This window comes from Bos javanicus, chromosome 8, assembly GCF_032452875.1.
Source record: "Bos javanicus breed banteng chromosome 8, ARS-OSU_banteng_1.0, whole genome shotgun sequence".
NCBI lineage: Eukaryota > Metazoa > Chordata > Mammalia > Artiodactyla > Bovidae > Bos > Bos javanicus.
In genome coordinates, this window is record NC_083875.1 from 77,627,169 (window position 1) to 77,647,422 (window position 20,254).

Sequence of the window (20,254 nt, forward strand, 5' to 3'; positions counted from 1 at the left end):
CCAAGGGATCTTCCTGACCCAGGGATGGAACCCACATCTCCTGCATTGGCAGGCAGGTTCTTTGTCACTGAGTTACCAGGTAAGCCCAGAGGGAAAGATAGTCTTTGTTAAAAGTGGCATTTGTTTGCACAGAAAGAGGTCCTCCAAAGGGGGAATATTCCAGATATTTATATCAATACACATGATATAACTTTGGGTCTCAATTTCCTCAGCTGTAAATTGAGTAGATTGCATATATTCTTAAGATTTATTCACCCTTTAATATTCTCTGGTTCCACTGGATGCTAGACTATGAACACTTGGCTATGATGGTTTCTTTTTTAAATGACAAAGATTTTAAATTAGCCTCAAAGTTCACTCATTTCTCACTGTGAAAATCTAGAACGTTTCATGGCCTAAAGATTTGCTGGATTCATTCATCATTTATTAAGGTATTTCCATCAAGAATCCACAACATGCCACATGCAAAGTACTGTGCATACAGTATTACCAAAAGACATGATCTTAGCTCTCATAGAACTTACATTCTAGTAACACAATTAAGAACCTATAAATAATTTTAAATAAGTGCCAAAATTTCTTTAGTGAAGATGTAGTAGAGAGTAACTAATAAGTAACTTAGAACAGAATAGTGAAGAAAAGCCCCCTCGAAGGAGATGACATTTGAACTGAGACCTGAAGTATGAGAAGGAGTTATCTATTAAGAATTGAGGAAAGAGTATTGTAAGGAGAGAGAGCGTCAAGTGTGTCTTAGTCTATTTGGGCTGTTACGAGAAAAATATCATAGATTGGGTGACTTAACAACAGAAATTTATTTCTTATAGTACTAGAGACTAAGAAGTCCAAGATTAATGTGCTGGTAGATTCAGCATCTGGTGAAGACTTTCTGGGTCAAAGACGGCCTTCTCACTGTGTCCTACATGGCAGCACAGAGGGGAAGCAAACTCTCTTGTGACTCTTTAAAGGGCACTAATCCTATTCATGAGGGCTCCAACCTTATGACCTAATCACTACCCAAAGGTCCCACCCCCAAATACCATCACACTGGGGATTAGGTTTCAAAGTATAAATCTGGCAGGATGGGAGAGACACAAACTTTCGGTCCACGGTAAAGTGCAAAGGCCTGCCTGAAGTACCGAAGAGCTTGGTGTGTTCAGGCATCAAAAAAAAAAAAAAAGAAAAAGAAGCCAGTGTAGCTGGAGCATTATAGTCCAAGAAGATGGGAGTAGATGGAGGGCAGCCCATGCATACAGGATCTTATATGCCACAGAGGTAGGTTTGAATTTTATTTTCCAGGCAATGCACAGTCAATGAATGACTTTATGCAGAGTGACATGGCCTGATTTATATTTTTTTAAAAATTTGCCCTGGTTGTATGTAAATGAATAGTGTGGGTAATGAGCAAAAGCAAGAAGACCAATTAGAAGAATAACCCTAGCCCAACATAGAGATAACAATGACTTGGAACAGGATGTTGGCAATGGAGCTGGAGAGATACGAGCAAACCCGAGATACATTTGGAGGGAAACTTGAGAGGACTTCCTAAGGGATGGAATGACAGAGAGGGAAAGATCCAATGATGATAGATTTTTGACTTAAGCAGCTGCATGGGGATATTAGTATCATTTATTGAGAGAGGAAAAGTTGGGAGGGGAGGGAATAAGATGAGTTTTGAGATGTCTCTTAAATATCCAAGTGAGGATAAAGCAGTTGGATATGTAATCTATATCAACCTGGGGGAAATCAGGTTTGGAAATATAAATTTGAGAGATTATCAACATATTGCTAGTATTTTAAGCATGGTAATGGGAGGCCTGGCGTGCTGCAATTCATGGGGTTGCAAAGAGTCAGACACGACTGAGCGACTGAACTGAAGTGAATGGATTAACTTGGGGCTTCCCAGGTGACTCAGTGGTAAAGAATCCCCCTGCCAATGCAGGATACACAGGTTCAATCCCTGGGTCAGGAAGATCCCCTGGAGAAGGAAATGGCAACCCGCTCCAGCATTCTTACCTGGAATATCCCATGGACAGAGGAGCTTGGGGGGCTACAATCCATGTGCTCACAAAAGAGTTGGACACAATTTAATGACTAAACAACAGTGGATGAACTCACCTAGGGTGATAATGTAGAGTGAGAGAGGCAGACAGCCAGAACTAAGTCATGGAGCACTACAATATTTACAGGTCAGAAAGGAAGATCCTACAAAGGAGACCATAGGAGTAGCAAATAAAGTAGGAAGAAAATTAGGAGTTTGATGATGTAGAAGCTGATGTATTAATTTCCTAAGGCTGTCATAACAAGTTGCTACAAATTGGTGGCTTAAAGTAACATACATGTATTCTCTCACAGTTCTGGATGCTAGAAGTCTGAAATCAAAGTGTTGGTGGAGTCATGCTTCCATGGAGGCTCTTGGGAAGAATCCTTCTTTGCCTCTTCCAGCTTCTGGTGTTTTCCTGGCAATCCTTGGTGTTCCTTGGCTTATACCTGGCATCATCCCAATCTCGTCTCTATTGCCATGTGGCCTTCTTCCCTATATGTTCATTTCCCTCTGTTTTCTCTCATAAACATATCAGTCATTGGATTTAGGGCCCACTCTAATCTAGTATGAGTCATCTTAATTTGATCACATCTGCAAAGATCCTTACTCCAAATAAGGCCACATTCACAAGTATTGGGGGTTACGACTTGAAAATATCTTTAGGAAGGACACAAGTCAACCTGCTACAGCATATTGTCAGTTTGTGATCAGCATCTATTCTCAAGCCCCTCTATGCTCAAATATGTTACTCAGAAGATGGAAACTAGAGATCATGTATTCAAGAGGCCCTTTCTACAAGGGTTCTGGGTATAATTTAGGTTCCTCCATTGTGAGACTCAGGCTTGCATGGAGGCTTGAAAAGCACAGACTATGTTTCCTACAATTGTGTTTGTTAGTGTATGATTCACATTTGGGCTATGAAACAGATGTAACTTTGGTAGGGATTTCCTGTAGCTTTGTGAGACCTGGGGTAGTAGCTTTCAGAACTGAAGGTATACCACTAGCTCCCTGAAGTCCACTCTTTAATCATTCCAATGATTTTCTAAGTACCCAATTCCTGTATTTCTTTCCATTTGAAATCCTAGAATGGTTTCTGTTTTCTCTGTTGATCTCTGATAAGTAGAAAGTGTTTCAATAAGAAAGGTTATCGGTACTAAAAACCCGCTAAGCAGGTAATAAAAGGTAGTTAAAATCCCCATGGAGTTTGTATCCTTTAATTTCAATTTCCATTTGTTCACTGCTAGTACAAAGTACTAGCACTAGTACAAAATACTTTGTACTACAAAGTAGTACCATTTCTCTTTGTATCTTTTTAAGTACGTTTCTTATAGGAAGCATATAGCTGGATTTTGCCTTTTGAAAGAATTAAATATGATCCGTCTTTTCATTGTGGTATTTAGGTCATTTGCATGTGATTGCCTATATTGTTAGGTTTAAGTCTGCCATCTTTTTCTATTTTTTAAAAAACTTTGTCCCATCTGTCCTTTGTTTCCTTTTTTTGCTTTATTTTGGATAAACTGAATATTTTTAGGATTTTATCTCATGTGTTGATTGTATTAGCCACATCTTTTTTTGTTATTTTATTAGTTGCTTTGGGGATATAGTATTTATCACAGTTTATCTTCAAATGATTTCATATGTTAATATAAAGTATAAGAAACTTATAAAAGTGTATTTCCATTTATCCATTGCTAACTTTTGTCATACTTTTTAATAAGTTCCACAAATTACTTACCAATGTCATTTATAGAGATTTATATAAAAAAGAAAAAAATCAGATATATTTACCCATGGAGTTTATTACTCTATGCTTTTAATTCCTTTATATATATCCATATTTCTATTGGCTATCATTTTCTTTCTGCATAAAAGAACTTCCTTCAGCATTTCTTGCAGTATGTCTTCTAGTGATGAATTGTTTCACCCTTTTTCTCTCTGAAATGTCATTTTTTCTTCAGTTTTAAAAGTAATTTTTGCTAAGTACAGAATTCTAGATTGACAATTCATTTTGTTCTTTCAGTTAAGATGTAGCTCTACTGTCTTCTTATGTCTTTTGTTTATAATGAGACATCTGCTTTCAACCTCATCTTATTTTCTCTGTAAGCAATGAGTCTTTTTTTTTTTCTGGCTGCTTATAAAATTTTCTGGCACTAGATTAGACTAACTTGAGTATGATGTGCTTTGGTGTAATTTCCTTCATTTTCTTAGGCTTGAGCTTTGTTGAGCTCTTAGATAAGTGAGTTTTAATTTTTTTAATTTTTGGAAAAATTATACTTATGGTATAAGCTTCAAAAGAGCTTTGGCTTACAAAGGTTAGGAAAAAATTGCTTGGGCAGCAAAGAATAAGAAAGTCACCTCCAAATTCTGAGATCCATGGGATGTGTAAGACTAAATATCTGCTATTCAACAAGATGTCAAGGGTTACCTGTGTTCTTGGGATATCCAAGCTTCAAGTAAGATGAGATTTGTGGTAGAGTGCGGCTTATGTATACTAAACTTATATCACAGTAAGTACTACAGCAGAAAAACAGGCTTGTACCAGCATTTGAAAGATAAAAATCATATTATGCCATAAATCTTCTTGCCCTATGTAGAAGTAGCCCTCTTTTTCAATGTTTCATTTATAAAACTGTCATGAATGTCATTCATGTAGAAATAAAGTGAAAGGTCAGCTAGTCCAAAGAATCAACAATTCAAAAAATTCTAAACAACAAAAACCCAGATACTAACTATCTGAATTTAAGAACCTTGCAATTTAACATCATCCTAAATTAGGGAAATGTTTTTTCCATATAGCACAGGTCAAGAAAGTGGTTTAAAAAGTACTATAGCCATAGTGTTACTGCAATTTCAAGACATTCATTGATTATTTATAAGTCAGCAGTTGATGACAAAATGGAAATTAGGGCTAAAGCAGTTTTAAGTACTGGAATATTGTTTCTTTTTGAACTGTGATGCTGGAGAAGACTCAGGAGAGTCCCTTGGATAGCAAGATCAAACCAGTCAATCCTAAAGGAAATCAATGTTCATTGGAAGGACTGATGCTGAAGCTGAAACTCCAATATTTTGGCCACCTGATGCAAAGGGCTGATCCACTGGAAAAGACCCTGATGCTGGGAAAGATTGAGGGCAGGAGGAGAAGAGGGCAACAGAGGATGAGATGGTTGGATAGCATCGTTGACTCTAAGAATTTGAGTGAACTCCAGGAGATAGTGAAGGACGGGGAAGCCTGATGTACTGTAGTCTACAGGGCCACAAAGAGTTAAGACTTGACTGAGAGACTGAACAATAACAGGTCCATCCATGTTGCTATAAATAGCATTACTTCATTTTTTATGGAAGAATAATAGTTCATATTGTATATATGTGTGTGTGTGTGTGTGTGTGTGTGTACACATCTTTATCCATTCATGTGAATGACACTTAAAAGTTGCTTCCATGTCTTGACTATTATGAATATCAGGGTGCATGTTCCTTTTCACATTAGAGTTTTCACTTTTTCTGAGTATGTCTCTAAGATTGAGATTGTTGGTCTATATAGTAGCTCTATTTTTAGTTTTCTTGAGAAATCTCCATATTGTTCTCCATAATGGCCACACCAATTTACATTCCCACCAACAGTATAAGAGGGTTCCCTTTTCTCCATACCTTCTCCAGTATTTATTATTTGTTGACTTTTTTATGGTGGCCCTTTGTCACTGGTGTGAGGTGATACCTCATTGCAGTTTTGATTTTCAATTCTCTAATAATTAGTGATGTTGAACATCTGTTCATGTGCCTGGTGGCCATCTGTATGTCTTCTTTGGGAAAATGTATTTAGGTCTTCTGACCATTTTTGTTTGAGGTAGATGTCCTTTTCATTATATGGGACTGGAATGCAAAAAAAAAAAAAAAAAAAGAAGTCAAGAGATACCTGGAGTTACAGGCAAATTTCACCTTGTAATACAAAACAAAGTAGGTCAAAGGCTAAGAGTTTTGCCCAAGAAATGCACTGGTCATAGCAAACACCCTCTTCCATCAACACGAGAGAAGACTCTACACATGGACATCACCAGATGGTCAATACCAAAATCAGAGTGATTATATTCTTTGCAGCCAAAGATGGAGAAGCTCTATACAGTCAGCAAAAACAAGACTGGGAGCTGACTGTGGCTCAGATCATGAACTCCTTATTGCCAAATTCAGACTTAAATTGAAGAAAGTAGGGAAAACCACTAGACCATTCAGATGTGACCTAAATCAAATCCCTTACGATTATACAGCAGAAGTGACAAATAGATTCAAAGGATTAGATTTGATAGTGTGCCTGAAGAACTATGGATGCAAGTGTGTGACACTGTACAGGGGACCATCCATCAAGACCATCCCCAAGAAAAAGAAATGCAAAAAGGCAAAATGGCTGTTTGAGGAGGCCTTACAAATACCTGAGAAAAGAAAATGCAAAAGGCAAAGGAGAAAAGGAAAGATATACCCATTTGAACGGACACTTCCAAAGAACAGCAAAGGGAGATAAGAAAGCCTTTCTCAGTGATCAGTGCAAAGAAATAGAGGAAAACAACAGAATGGGAAAGACTAAAGATCTCTTTGAGAAAATCAGAGATACCAAGGGAACATTTCATGCAAAGACGGGCACAATAAAAAACAGAAATGGTATGGACCTAACAGACGCAGGAGATATTAAGACGACATGGCAAGAATACACAGAAGAACAATACAAAAAAGATCTTCATGACCCAGATGATCACGATGGTGTGATCACTCACCTAGAGCCAGACATCCTGGAATGTGAAGTCAAGTGGGCCTTAGAAAGCATCACTACCAACAAAGCTAGTGGAGGTGATAGATTCCAGTTGAGCTATTTCAAATCCTGAGAGATGATGTTGTGAATGTGCTGCACTCAATATGCCAGCAAATTTGGAAAACTCAGCAGCGGCCACACGACTGGAAAAGGTCAGTGTTCATTCCAATCTCAAAGAAAGGCAATGCCAAAGAATGTTTAAACTACCACACAATTGCACTCATCTCACACGCTAGTAAAGTAATGCTCAAATTCTCCAAGCCAGGCTTCAGAAGTACATGAACCGTGAGCTTCCAGATGTTCAAGCTGGATTTAGAAAAAGCAGAGGAGCCAGTAATCAAACTGCCAACATCCGCTGGATCATCAAAAGAGCAAGAGAGTTTCAGAAAAACATCTACTTCACTTTAGTGACTATGCCAAAGCCTTTGACTGTGTGGATCACAATAAACTGTGGAAAATTCTTAAAGAGAAGGGAATACCAGACCATCTGACCTGCCTCCTGAGAAATCTGTACACAGGTCAAAAAGCAACAGTTAGAACTGGACATGGAACAACAGACTGGTTCCAAATCGGGAAAGGAGGATGTCAAGGCTGTATATTGTCACCCTCCTTATTTAACATATGCAGAGTACATTATGAGAAACGCTGGAATGGATGAAGCACAAGCTGGAATCAAGATTGCTGGGAGAAATATCAGTAATGTCAGATATGCAGATTACACCACCCTTATGACAGAAAGTGAAGAGGAACTAAAAAGCAGCCACATGGACTATAGGCCACCAGGCTCATCTGTCCATGGGATATTCCAGGAAAGAAGACTGGAGTGGGTTGCCGTTTCCTTCTCCAGGGGATCTTCCTGACCCAGGGATTGAACCCACACTTCCCTAATATCTCACCTGGTAAGGAATCCACCCGCAATGCAAGAGACCCCGGTTTGATTCCTGGGTAGGAAAGATCCCCTGGAGGAGGGATAGGCTACGCACTCCAGTATTCTTGTGCTTCCCTTGTGGCTCAGCTGGTAAAGAATCTGCCTGCAATGGGGGAGTTCAGTTCAGTTCAGTCGCTCAGTTGTGTCCAGCTCTTTGCAACCCCAAGAATCGCAGCACGCCAGGCCTCCCTGTCCATCACCAACTGCCAGAGTCTACCCAAACCCAAGTCCATTGAGTTGGTGATGCCATCCAACCATCTCATCCTCTGTCATCTCCTTCTCCTCCTGCCCTCAATCTTTCCTAGCATCAGGGTCTTTTCCAATGAGTCAGCTCTTCACATCAGGTGGCCAAAGTACTGGAGTTTCAGCTTCAACATCAGTCCTTCCAATGAACACCCAGGACTGATCTGCTTTAGGGATGGACTGGCTGGATCTCCTTGCAGTCCAAGGGACTCTCAAAAGTCTTCTCTAACACCACAGTTCAAAAGCACTGGGGGAGACCTGGGTTCAATCCCTGGGTTGGGAAGATCCCCTGGAGAAGGGAAAGGCTATCGACTCCAGTATTCTGGCCTGGAGTATTCCATGGAGTCCATGGGGTGGGCAAAGAGTCAGACACAACTGAGCAACTTTCACACTTCACACTCCTGCATTAGCAGGCAGATACTGAGCAATTGGGGAAGCCCCACTGTACAGCAGAAACCAACACAAAATTGGAAAGAAATTTTTCACCAATTAAAAACAAATTTTTTTAAAGAACAAATTTTACTAACAAATTGGAAAAAGAAATTTTAAAAAATAGCAACTCTGTATCTGAAATCAACTTTTTGTACTATAAACAGTAATTATAAGTCCATTAAGGAAATAGAAAAAATAGAATTTTTATTTTTCCTTTTCCAGGGATATGATAAACCAGCTTATTTAGACAAACTTTTCTGTTTGAAAAGCTATAAGGTTGACGGACTTCTTAAAAGCACTGAAGGCCAAACAAAGGAAGAGGTCAGGAAGTCAGTCACTGAAAGAAAATGAGAAAAGTAATCCGAAATAAAGTTTGTCAGACTGGGATTTTTAAAAACAGCGTACTATGCTGTTTAGAAAACATCTATTTAAAAACTAATGTGGATATAATACTGGATGAAATACTTTTAAGGCAAAAAAACATATTAGTGACAGTCACTTTGTAAAAATAAAATCACCAAGAATAGAAAGCAATTTTAAATTTGTATGTACCTCAAAAGTAGAACTGACAAACATTTTTAAAAAGTAGACAAATCCACAATCACTGTCAGATTTCAGCATATGTGTCTCAATAACTGATAGAAAAAAGCACAGAGAATAATTAAGGATATAGAAGATTTGAAGAAAGTCAATCTAATTGTACATTGTAGAATACTGCACCCAACAACTGCATAATACATATCCTTTTTGAGTCCACAAATAACATATACTAGTTAGATGATATATTGGTGCGTGAAGCATATCTTAACAAATTTCAAAGTACTAAAATCAGATTATGTTTACTTATTCCATATATCATGTGCAGTTGTATGCTAATTGTATCTCAATAAAGTTATAAAAATTAATTTTATATAAAATGGTATAATCACTACGTATTACGTACAGTGAGGTATCAAGCAGAAAATTATGTCTTCCTTAACCAGTTCAGAGTAGGGAGCATACCATAATTTATACAATAAAATAATTCACATTTTAGTTTTTAATACGCATATCAAAAAACTAATTTTTGAATAGATGTCACTAATAAACTTCTAAAGTTGTGAAATTTTTTGAATGAGAAGTATAACAAGGGAAACATAAAGCTAGGAAAATCATCAAAAGGAAAGGAAATCATCAAGCAAGGAAAAATCATCAAAATTGATTACAATTTTACAAGTTTTGTTGCAGCCTCACAGTCATTTTGATTCACAAAGCCGCCTTCCCTGGTTCAGTTCTATTATAGTGAAGAGTCCTAGATTAAAAAACAAAACCTCCATGTCCAGGAGATGTTGTATATTAACACAATTCAGTTGAACATGTCAAAAAAATAAATGTTATTATAACCTACTTCCATAACAGGAAATTATTTAACACAAATCCAAGCAGTAGTATTTTTTCCTTTTTTTAATTATAAAAAAATGGTATGTTAGATAAAATTTAGGGGGAAAACCCATCCATACTTTTCCATATTCCCCCATCCCAACACAAGCAGTTTTATTTGGGAATTACTACTTTCTAATTTATCCATATACATATATATATTTTCACATTAGCTATAATGAGTGTACAAATTTTTATTTTGTCTTTGTACTTAAACTTTGTTCAAGATATTCAATGTTTTTACAGTTATTCAAATTATACCTTTTTAAAAGGCTACATAGTAATCTCATTGATGTGTTATCATTAATTTATATTAGGCACTGAAACTATGCATCTGGGTTACTCCATGGTTCCCTGTTATACTTACTGTTCTACCTGTATAGACCTTTTAAAGTTTATTCTTCTCTCAAACTGTTTTCTTAGGATAAATTATCCAATATTGGGAATCAGTGGGTATAAACATTTTTCTGGCTCCTGAAACATATTACTATAGTGCTTTTCCAAAAGGCAGAAATCTAAGTACAAGGTTGCTAGTAGTACATATGGCTATCTACTTCATAAAAACCATACTCGAAGTGTTAACTTTAAGTAAATAACATTTTAAATTCAATTAAAAATTTACCCCAGGACAATCCCTCAGTAATTTACAGACTTTGGAGGATCGTTCACTTTCTGTCTGTTGCTTCAGGAATTATTTCTTCATTGAAGTTTACTAATGTCTGATCACAAAATCATTTTATATTTCTTTTTTAAGCCCTTGAGTTCTGCTTAACCATTCTTAAACTGTTATATGGAAAAGGCAATGACTCCATTAATAGAAACCAGCTTAATTTAGAATTAAACTATGAATCAAACAGTGTTGATAAGGAAACCAAATTACACAATGGCAAATAAATACCTAGAGCTTCCCAAGTGGCTTAGTGGTAAAGAATCTGCCTGCAATGCAAATTTATCTTATAAAATGTAATTATTAAATGTTTTTATCTTTTATTAAAAGTTACAAAAATAATGTTTATTGTAAAATAGTACAGAAGTATACACTATCACTTGTGATAAATTTAATGATGGAAACACTCCATAACTGATAGCAATCCTGCAAAAATTTTGCCAGAATGTTGTCTTAAAGACAAATTGCCGTGTACTTTATAAAATGTCCCACTCAAAACAACCAAAATGCATTTGTTTGACGTATGTATTGAGTTTCTCTGCTCAAGTGGTAGTTGGTATCCAAGTTGGATGCTACACAATTAGCATCACCTTGGGAGTTTAAGAAATATTTATTTCTGGACCCCACTTTTCACCGATTCTGATGAATTAGTATTGGATGAGGCACAGGTGTTGGTACTTTTTCTTTTATAAATCTCCCAGGTGATTTTAGGGCTTCTCTGGTGGCTCAGTGGTAAAGAATCCACCTGCAATGCAGGAGATGTGGGTTGTATCCTTGGGTTGGAAAGATCCCCTGGAAAAGGAGATGGCAACCCACTCCAGAATTCTTTCCTGGGAAAGCTTATGGACGGAGGAGCCTGGCAGGCTACAGGGTATGGGGATGCAAAAGAGTCAGACACAACTTAGCGACTAAACAACAACAACAAAGTAAATACTTAATTGATGAGCTCTGAAGCAAGCCCACCATTCCCCTGCTGCTGCTGCTGCTGCTAAGTCTTGTCTGACTGTGCGACCCCACAGACGGCAGCCCACCAGGCTCCTCCGTCCCTGGGATTCTCCAGGCAAGAACACTGGAGTGGGTTGCCATTTCCTTCTCCAATGCATGAAAGTGAAAAGTGAAAGTGAAGTCGCTCAGTCGTGTCCGACTCGTAGCGACCCCATGGACTGCAGCTCACCAGGCTCCTCCGCCCATGGGATTTTCCAGGCAAGAGTACTGGACTGGGTTGCCATTGCCTTCTCCGACCATTCCCCTAGTCTCATTCTTTTCTTAACTGGCTCCTTTTGTTTCATGAACATATTGTCGTAAAAGTCTACTCAGTCTTAAATTTAAACTGACCAACCCTCACTCAATTCTGTAGTCCCTTCAAAGCACCTTGGAGCCCCTGTCTTGTAACTGCCAAAAAGTGTTACAGTTTTTTTCCTCAATGCCTTGCTCTGTGCCATTGAAAAAGCTATTCTGAAGGTCATATTCTTTAGTTGTTAAATTGAATAGTTATCCTCAGTCATAACTTGAGACCTCTATGCAACATTCATTACCACATGTCCCACCCTTCTCACCTGTTTCCTTCCAGTCTGCTCTCAGCAATATTTCTCTTCAAAACCTTCTTCCTTTGGGCATATCAACTATTTATACAACTTAATTGTAGATGGATCCCAAATCTGTAACTCCAGCCTTCCTTCAAAGGACCAGATCTGTATTTCCAACTTCTTGGACTCTCTACTTTCAGATACTCTGTAGGCAAAGCCAGCTATCAGTGTACCCTACTGATGGCACTCGCACTCTTACTCTCATTTAGGCTTGAGGTCTTGTTTTCACCTCTGATGCCCTTGTTCTTTTCCTCTACCCCAGTTTGTTAGATTCCACCCTGAGAATGTTTTTTATCTCATTTTCTGAATCCCACCGCCACCTCCCTAGATCAGATCCTCTTTACCTCCTGTTTCTACTATTATAAAAGCTTCCTTGATATTTCCAAATTTATTCTTCAATAATTCCTATTACATCATTGCCTTTTCAATCTTCTTAAAGGACAACTTTGATTACATCACTTCGCTGTATATAAACTTTTAATGGTTTCCACATGCCTACCAAATTATGCATAGATTTCTTAATCTAAAATTTCAGATGAAGGGTAGCTATCCCCAAACAACCTTTCTGGCTATCTCATTACTTTCCTATGCTCCAGGGAAAATGAAGACACTCAATTTTCTCAACACATGCCTTGCTATCTTTCTATTCCCTGAACACATACATTGCTCTTCCTTTACCCCACTTTTAAAATTTTCCTTTCTCATCAAACAACCTCTGCCCTTTAAAACTCTTTGGGAAAGCTACCTATTAACCAGTTAAAACATTATTGTTTTAATAAGAATATAAAATACACTGAACAAAGATACTCTCTTACTTCCATATAATTGTTATGCAATCTACTGTATTCTATCTTGAATTTTAGTTATTTATGTGCTATGCTTTTATTCATATTAGACAGAAAATAATTTGAAGGTAAAAATGACATCTTACACAGTTTTTACCCAATACTTTCACTAGCTGTTCTCATTTGATACCAAATTTTATGCTGCAATTTCATGCATATTTAGTATGAGCCAAGGCCATACAGCTATACAGGGACTTGAACACAGCTGTAGTTCATGAGTGTTGGCTATTACTAACACACTATAGAAAATGTAAAAGATCCCATAGAAGGTATCTAAAATATTTAAAATAATAACATGTATTTTCTTCTGTACCCCAATAACAATTTGAATATATCATTATTTACTGGAATATTTTATGAATATTTCTTCATATTTCTATTTTCTTCCAATTCATTGTGGACATATTTATATCTCTAGTACTTAGCACAGTGCCTAGCACATAATAAGCTATCAATAATTTCACTGAACATTCAGAAAATAGAAAAGAATCTGAGGAATGGTATTTAATTACACAGAATGCCTGATAAATCAAACAGAAGAATTCATTAACCGATCACTGACTGTCTTTTCTATCTCTTACTAGATAAAGCTTTTTCTGTTGATACACTGGCCTGGAAGTAATAGATTATCCATAGGAGTGGATACATAAATCAAGGAAAAAAAATTCAGGGGGAAAAACAAAGTCATGAATGCAGTTCTCCTGAGAATAAATGAAATTTTCTACATGCCCAGGTGATTTTAAACTATATACACACTAGTTGTCGTCTTTTAGTCGCCAAGTCATGTCCGACTCTTTGCAAATCCATGGATGGTAGCCAGGCTCCTCTGACCATGGAATCCAGGTAAGAATACTGGAGTGGGTTGCCATTTCTTTCTCCAGGGCATCTTCCCAACCCAGAGACTGAACCCACATCTCGCGTTGCAGGCAGATTCTTTACTGTTGAGCCACCAGTGAAGTCTGATATTCACACTAGTAGAAAACGGCATATTTATTGAAATATGTGCCAGGCACTGTGCTAGATGTTAGATAATGTGCCAAATGGATAGTGTACAGGTAGATAATCAAAAGCAGATGAGAATATGATGGGCGCTGGTAATTCAATTATAATGGAAACTATTCAAGTTCTATTGAATAGCTTGTTTATATAAGTCAACATGAGAAATTTGATTTTATTCATCACTGGGTAGAAAAATATGGTATCATGGATTACCAAATATAATTAATTAATTAGGTTGTGATGGTACCTATTCTTAATCAAAGGTAAATTAGAGGAAAATTATCTTCGAAATCTTTACTACTTTACCAATTAATTAAATAAATAATTATTTAACATCTACTCTGTGCCACATTGAGAACAGTAAGTCACAGTTCTTTGCAAGGTTCATGTAACCTGATGGAAGAAGCCAGACATGTAAGTAATGATGACATAAAGTATTTTTCCTGAAGACTGTCATGAAGTGGAGTCTTTCTTATAATGCTGGTTTTGGAGGCCAGGACCAGTATTTACATGTTTATCTTTGTTATAAAACAAAAAAACTCTCTATATTTTAATGAATCATATTTGTATTTCACTGACTACACTAAAAAAAAGTTCAATCCCATAAACTACTAATTGATTATACTAATGAAAAGTCTATCTTCACTCCCCCCCAATCAACACCCTTCCTATTCTCAGTGTGTCACATTTTGGTCCTCAAGTCAGACTATTCTTTACATAAATATTTCTGCCCAGATTTTGCTTCTTCTGCCTGGGATGCTTCTCAAAAAATTTACAGAAAAGGTATCCACCCTCCAAAAACCATCTCATGCAAGTTTTCTCAATTTCCAAACAATGTGAAATCACACTCTAATATGTATGGTAATTATTTTTGGTAATCATTCCTACCCCCATCTTCTGTTTTGCCTGAACATAGGCCATTTGGCAATATATTGTATGTCCTATTGGAGAAGGCAATGGCACCCCACTCCAGTACTCTTGCCTGGAAAATCCCATGGACAGAGGAGCCTGGTAGGCTGCAGTCCATGGGGTCGCTACGAGTTGGACACAACTGAGCGACTTCACTTTCACTTTTCACTTTCATGCATTGGAGAAGGACATGGCAACCCACTCCAGTGTTCTTGCCTGGAGAATCCCAGGGACGGGAGAGCCTGGTGGGCTGCTGTCTATGGGGTCGCACAGAGTCGGACACGACTGAAGTGACTTAGCTTAGCTTAGCTTATAAGGTTCAGGATGGACAAAGTGCCAAGCAAATATTCAGTGAAATCCAAGTAACTGATTGTGCTATGAACAAAAATCACACTTTCACATTGTTTCTGAAATTTAAAAAACCAAACATATTAATGGAAGAGTAAATTTTATTGACTGATGAAAAACTAAAGTGATAAGAAGTATGAATAGTATACAATAATCAGTGAGTTTTGCTGGAATTCTATTTTTATTATTTTCACTTTAAGCCAAAAGGACATAAAATTATAGACTGTTAGTGAGCTAATCATTTTAAATTTCAACAAAAACTGCATAGTTCAGCAGTTGCACAGCATTAAATATATACATTTTTGCAAAACCCTGAAAGTTTTCCTTTTGTGTTGACCTCAAAGGCTAATGGAATCACCTACACTGGTCGGATTCAGAGTTTCTTTTCCCTTTTCTGCCACCCTGCAAAGAGAAATAGGGTAAATTATTTAGAAAGTAACATTTTGGAGGGAATTTTCCTTTTAAGAATAAATGAGATCAAAGGCATTTTTGACTATGAAAAGAAAAGAACTTCTTTTTGAGTTTGTTGCAAATTTGAATTATCAGATATCAATGGTTAAAGTAGGTGGTAGAAAACAGCTATCTATTTGAATTAGTCTGGATTTACTATGATTACCAGTATCTTATCTTTTAGAGTTCATCTGCACTGTCCAAGATCTTTTTAAAAAATAAAAATTTTGATCAATGCTAAAATAAACAACTTGCTCCACATGGTCAGCAAATTTGGGGAATTGCTTCTGGTAATTCAATTTCCAATTCAAGTGTTGTATAGTTCTGTTCATGTAAGACAGCATTAGAAATCTGATTTTGTTCATCAATGGCTTGAAAAGATATTACACTTTTCATATTGTTCAGTGACATATAAAAATCTATTTAATTTGCCCCAAATGAAACTCTATCAATGGTACTTAACTTGAGCCAAAGAAAGAGAAAGGTAGCTTAAAAGACAGAAAGTAATTTTTCATTAATTACTTTTAATGTAACATTTTCTGCCTTACTCTGATTCAAAAAGCAAATATTTATTTTAAAAATATGAAAAGCACAAAGGTACAAAAAAGAGAATTTAATCATCCATAACTATTCTACCCTCCATTTTAACCATAAATAATGCTTTGATGGGGGCTTCCCTGGTGGCTCAGTTGGTAAAGAATCTGCCTGAAGTGGGAGATCTGGGTTTGATCCCTGTGTTGGGAAGAACCCCTGGAGAAGGGAATGGCTACCCACTCTAGTATTCTTGCCTGGAGAATTCCATGGACAGAGGAGCCTGGCAGGCTACAGTCCATGGGCTCACAAAGAATCAGACATGACTGAGTGACTAACACTAATAGTAAAGGTATTTATAATAATTTAATAATTTTTCATTTTTATAAACTATGGCAAAGATACCTAAACTTAATCACTAGAATCACCTAAGTAGTAATATTTTAAAAACTCTGATGCCCAGACTTTGTCCCAACCTATTTATTTATGATAATTAGGAGTGGGCTGAACAATCTGTAATTCAAAAAGTTCCCAAGAGATTCTGATGATCAGCCAAATTTGGGAAAGATTTGCCTGTGAAAGTACATTTCTCAGAGTGGTGGTTATATGAGGGGCACAAGGAACCCAGACCCATTTAATAATGTTGGCAGCTTCTCTTGTTCCATCCTTTTTCTGCCTATAACTTCCCTCCCAGAGTTCAAAAACATATCTATACCAACCTTCTTTTAAAAAAAAAAATCAAACAAACAATTCTATTATTCACTCCTAAACAAATAAAAGTTTTGAAAAGATTTATCCACAGGAAAAAATCTGAAGAGATTATGTAAAACTTGAGATGTATAATGACAGGTATTAAGAACAAGATTTATTTCCTGACAGCAGGGAAATAAAAAATAAAGTTACTAAAAAACTTTCTACAAGGTAGATATTCACTATATATATTTACCAATGTTATACAGCTTAAAACTCTAACTTCACTTCTAAACAAGAGTTTTTTAAAAATAATAATAATTCAACAATCCTTTTCAGAGCTTCCCAGACAAAGGGAATCTTCCTTCCTGGACTGATGAGATGTCAAAAGCTGGAGCTAAACAACTTTTATGTTCTCTAGTCCACCAGTAGTGGCTTTCAAACTTTTTTGACTATGACTCCACACTAATTAACTCATTTTATATCACGACATAGACACACATACATATGTATACACAAATATATATGTGTTTGTATATATTCACACATGTACACATATACTGAAAGAAAGCCATGACATTATTTATGGCTTCATCCAGAAAAAAATACTCAATGCCAGCTTGTAAATGCAGAAGAAACGATAGAATTAGAAAAATCACTCTTTTGCAACTACCAAAATAATAACTGTTATAAATATCATCAATGGATGCTAAAACCATTGAGTAAAAAGAAAAGAATATTCACACAATCTCAAACTATAATATCACATATTATTTATTGATTACAAAGGGGGAAGATATCTTTATCATAAGATATCTAAAAGATATTGCTGTACCCAAGTGGTCAAACTTACAATGTAACGGGATAAACATCATTATGTACCTTCCCTCAATAGGATGCACTGGCACATACACCACATCATCTATGTAGCACCAAAGACCATGTTGAACTACTTTAGATATTACTGTATATACCAATATCTAGAATTAACATTTTCTAATATGTAAACTAGATAACCAGTAATAACAAATTTGGTGAATAAATTATGGCCTAAGAATAAAATAGTACATTTATCCTCATATGTATATACCTATTCTAAATGTATTATTTGTGATGAAAACACTTATAAAAGCATACCTGATATTTGGCTAATTCTGCTTGTAACACTTTCACTTTAGATCTTTCTTGTTCTAATGCAGCATGAAGTGAAGTTACCTATAACCAAATATTCAATTAAAAGAGACTTTTTTGATCAATACTCTTTATTTCTTAACACTTACTCGCAATGATGGTTTTTGATTACTAGATTAATGAGTATCAGAAGAGAACCTGTCTCCCCACATACAACTTCAATTAGGCATTTTGCTCAGCTGTATATTATAAAGATAGGCAGGACCAGTTCACTGTTCTAAGACAAGACCACAGGATAAGGATGGGAAGGGGAGAAAATCAAGTATATGAACATGGTAAATTCTATCTGCCCTTTCTATGTCTATATTCATAGTCCACATCAACTAAAATACAACCTTATCTTCCCCTATTCTTTAGGACACATACACCTCTCTTAGCACAGTAAACAGAATCTTCATTCATTTGTTACAGCATGGCACAGTGATAATGAAGTATGGTTTAAAACATTTTTTTGCAGTGCTGAAGGGCTGTATTTTTGTTTAGTCAAGTTTCCGAATTCAGGACAAAAGAATAAATAGTTTTCCTTACCTGTATTGTTAGCTCATTCTTGATACTTTGTGATTCATCAACTTGCAGAAGTATTTCTGCTTTATCTTTCACTGACAAAAAAGGAAAAACAGCAGTATAATCTTTCCAATCACTCAGATACTTTAATAATACTTTCGGTGAACCAAGATAGCAGTGCAGTCAGCCAAAGATTAAATTGTCCTCATACTTAATGACTGTATTCCTGAACCTATATATACCTCTTTATTTCCACTGGTAAATTCTGATCATTATTATCACCACAGCAGTTTTCATTGGAAAATTTACATTTTCTGTGGTGGTAAAATATTAATTGTGCAGATATGATAAAAGATTGATTTTTTCCATCTATACTAAAAGGATAAGGACGGAGTAAATAAAACATTTCACATAGAGAAAAAAACTTTTAAATACCTAGACTAGTCAAACTTAAAAACAACATACTTTGTTTTTTGTTGTTGTTGTTAAAATTGTCAATTGTGCATACTCTAAGGCCCACAAAAATTATTTCCATCTGACTTTTCATACCATTAAAGTGAAGTGAGTAAAGTTGCTCAGTCGTGTCCAACTCTTTGTGACCCCGTGGACTGTAGGCTACCAGGCTCCTCCGTCCATGGGATTCTCCAGGCAAGAATACTGGAGTGGATTGCCATTTCCTTCTCCAGGGGGATCTTCCTAACCCAAAGACTGAACCCGGGTCTCCCGCATTGCAGGCACTTTAACCTCTGAGCCACCACCCAATTCATACCATTAAAGCACTATCAAATAAATGTAGCTCATATGAGCACAGTCAATCATGTAATATCTATAGTTTCAGAACTATTCACTTGTCTAAAGGTTTTTCCCTCTTTAGGAAAGCAAGAAATCTCTATCACCACAGCTCTTCCAATGTAACACTGTCATTCAAATTTTTCCCAGTTTGATATGCACTAAGGTGAGATGCTGTGTTAAGAAACAAATCACAGTCTCTCAAAACTCAAACTGGGAACTTTTACAAATTACACTTTCTACTCCTTCATCCTCAGAATTAAGCATACTCATTGAGAAATAAGTGATTTTTAACAATCATGTCATATATTAACTACAGTTTTTCTGTAATGCTGTTTTGTGTTTCAAAGAGACTGATACATCAGAGAACAACATGAACTGTATACTTGTTTTAAGCACAATTCCATGAACACAGAAAACTGCAGCCATGCACACACCTGAAATTAACTACCAGCTATTTCAGTTCACTATGTCAAGAACCACACCTACTTTCCATCATTACATCACTTAATAGTAACAAACACAAGCTGCAACCCTTCTGAAACCAACTTCTACAGCAAACTTTAGGGTGTCTTCAAAGTAAAGTACCATATTTATTATAGTATTTATGTGTTTAACCATTTTAACATGAATAAAACTGTTACCTTTTTAATTAAGTTCGCAATTTTTTTCATGTGTCACCAACGAAACCTTTAAATGTTGTATGCTAATTCCATTTTCTCTATAAATTTTGTGGTCTTTAACTGTATGATTTCGTAAAGGTTACTGATTTTTAGGAACACATATTGTATTATAATAGAACTGACTATATTTATATTTATATTTATATTTATATTATAAATGCTAATGTCTGTATACTCTAATATACTGTATTTTTCATGTAG

General features: G+C 36.2%; 1 protein-coding gene and 1 long non-coding RNA gene across 5 annotated transcripts in view; one reads left to right on the forward strand and one right to left on the reverse strand.

Annotated features, from left to right (window-relative positions):
• Positions 1-260: 260 nt before the first annotated feature.
• On the forward strand, positions 261-13,706 carry LOC133252976 (uncharacterized). The gene is made up of 2 exons (XR_009738135.1): positions 261-1,272; positions 13,544-13,706. It is a non-coding gene; the product is annotated as an uncharacterized LOC133252976 (long non-coding RNA).
• A 1,592-nt stretch (positions 13,707-15,298) lies between these two features.
• Positions 15,299-20,254, reverse strand: part of GKAP1 (G kinase anchoring protein 1) — a 91,293-nt gene continuing 86,337 nt past the window's right edge. For all 4 annotated transcript variants that reach the window (XM_061426048.1, XM_061426049.1, XM_061426046.1 and 1 more), the window contains 3 exons: positions 18,606-18,676; positions 18,024-18,101; positions 15,299-15,617 (listed from right to left, as the gene is read on the reverse strand). In XM_061426048.1, the coding sequence (XP_061282032.1) occupies positions 15,570-15,617; positions 18,024-18,101; positions 18,606-18,676 (197 nt within the window). In that variant the 3' untranslated portion in view covers positions 15,299-15,569. The remainder of the gene's footprint in view (positions 15,618-18,023; positions 18,102-18,605; positions 18,677-20,254) is intronic.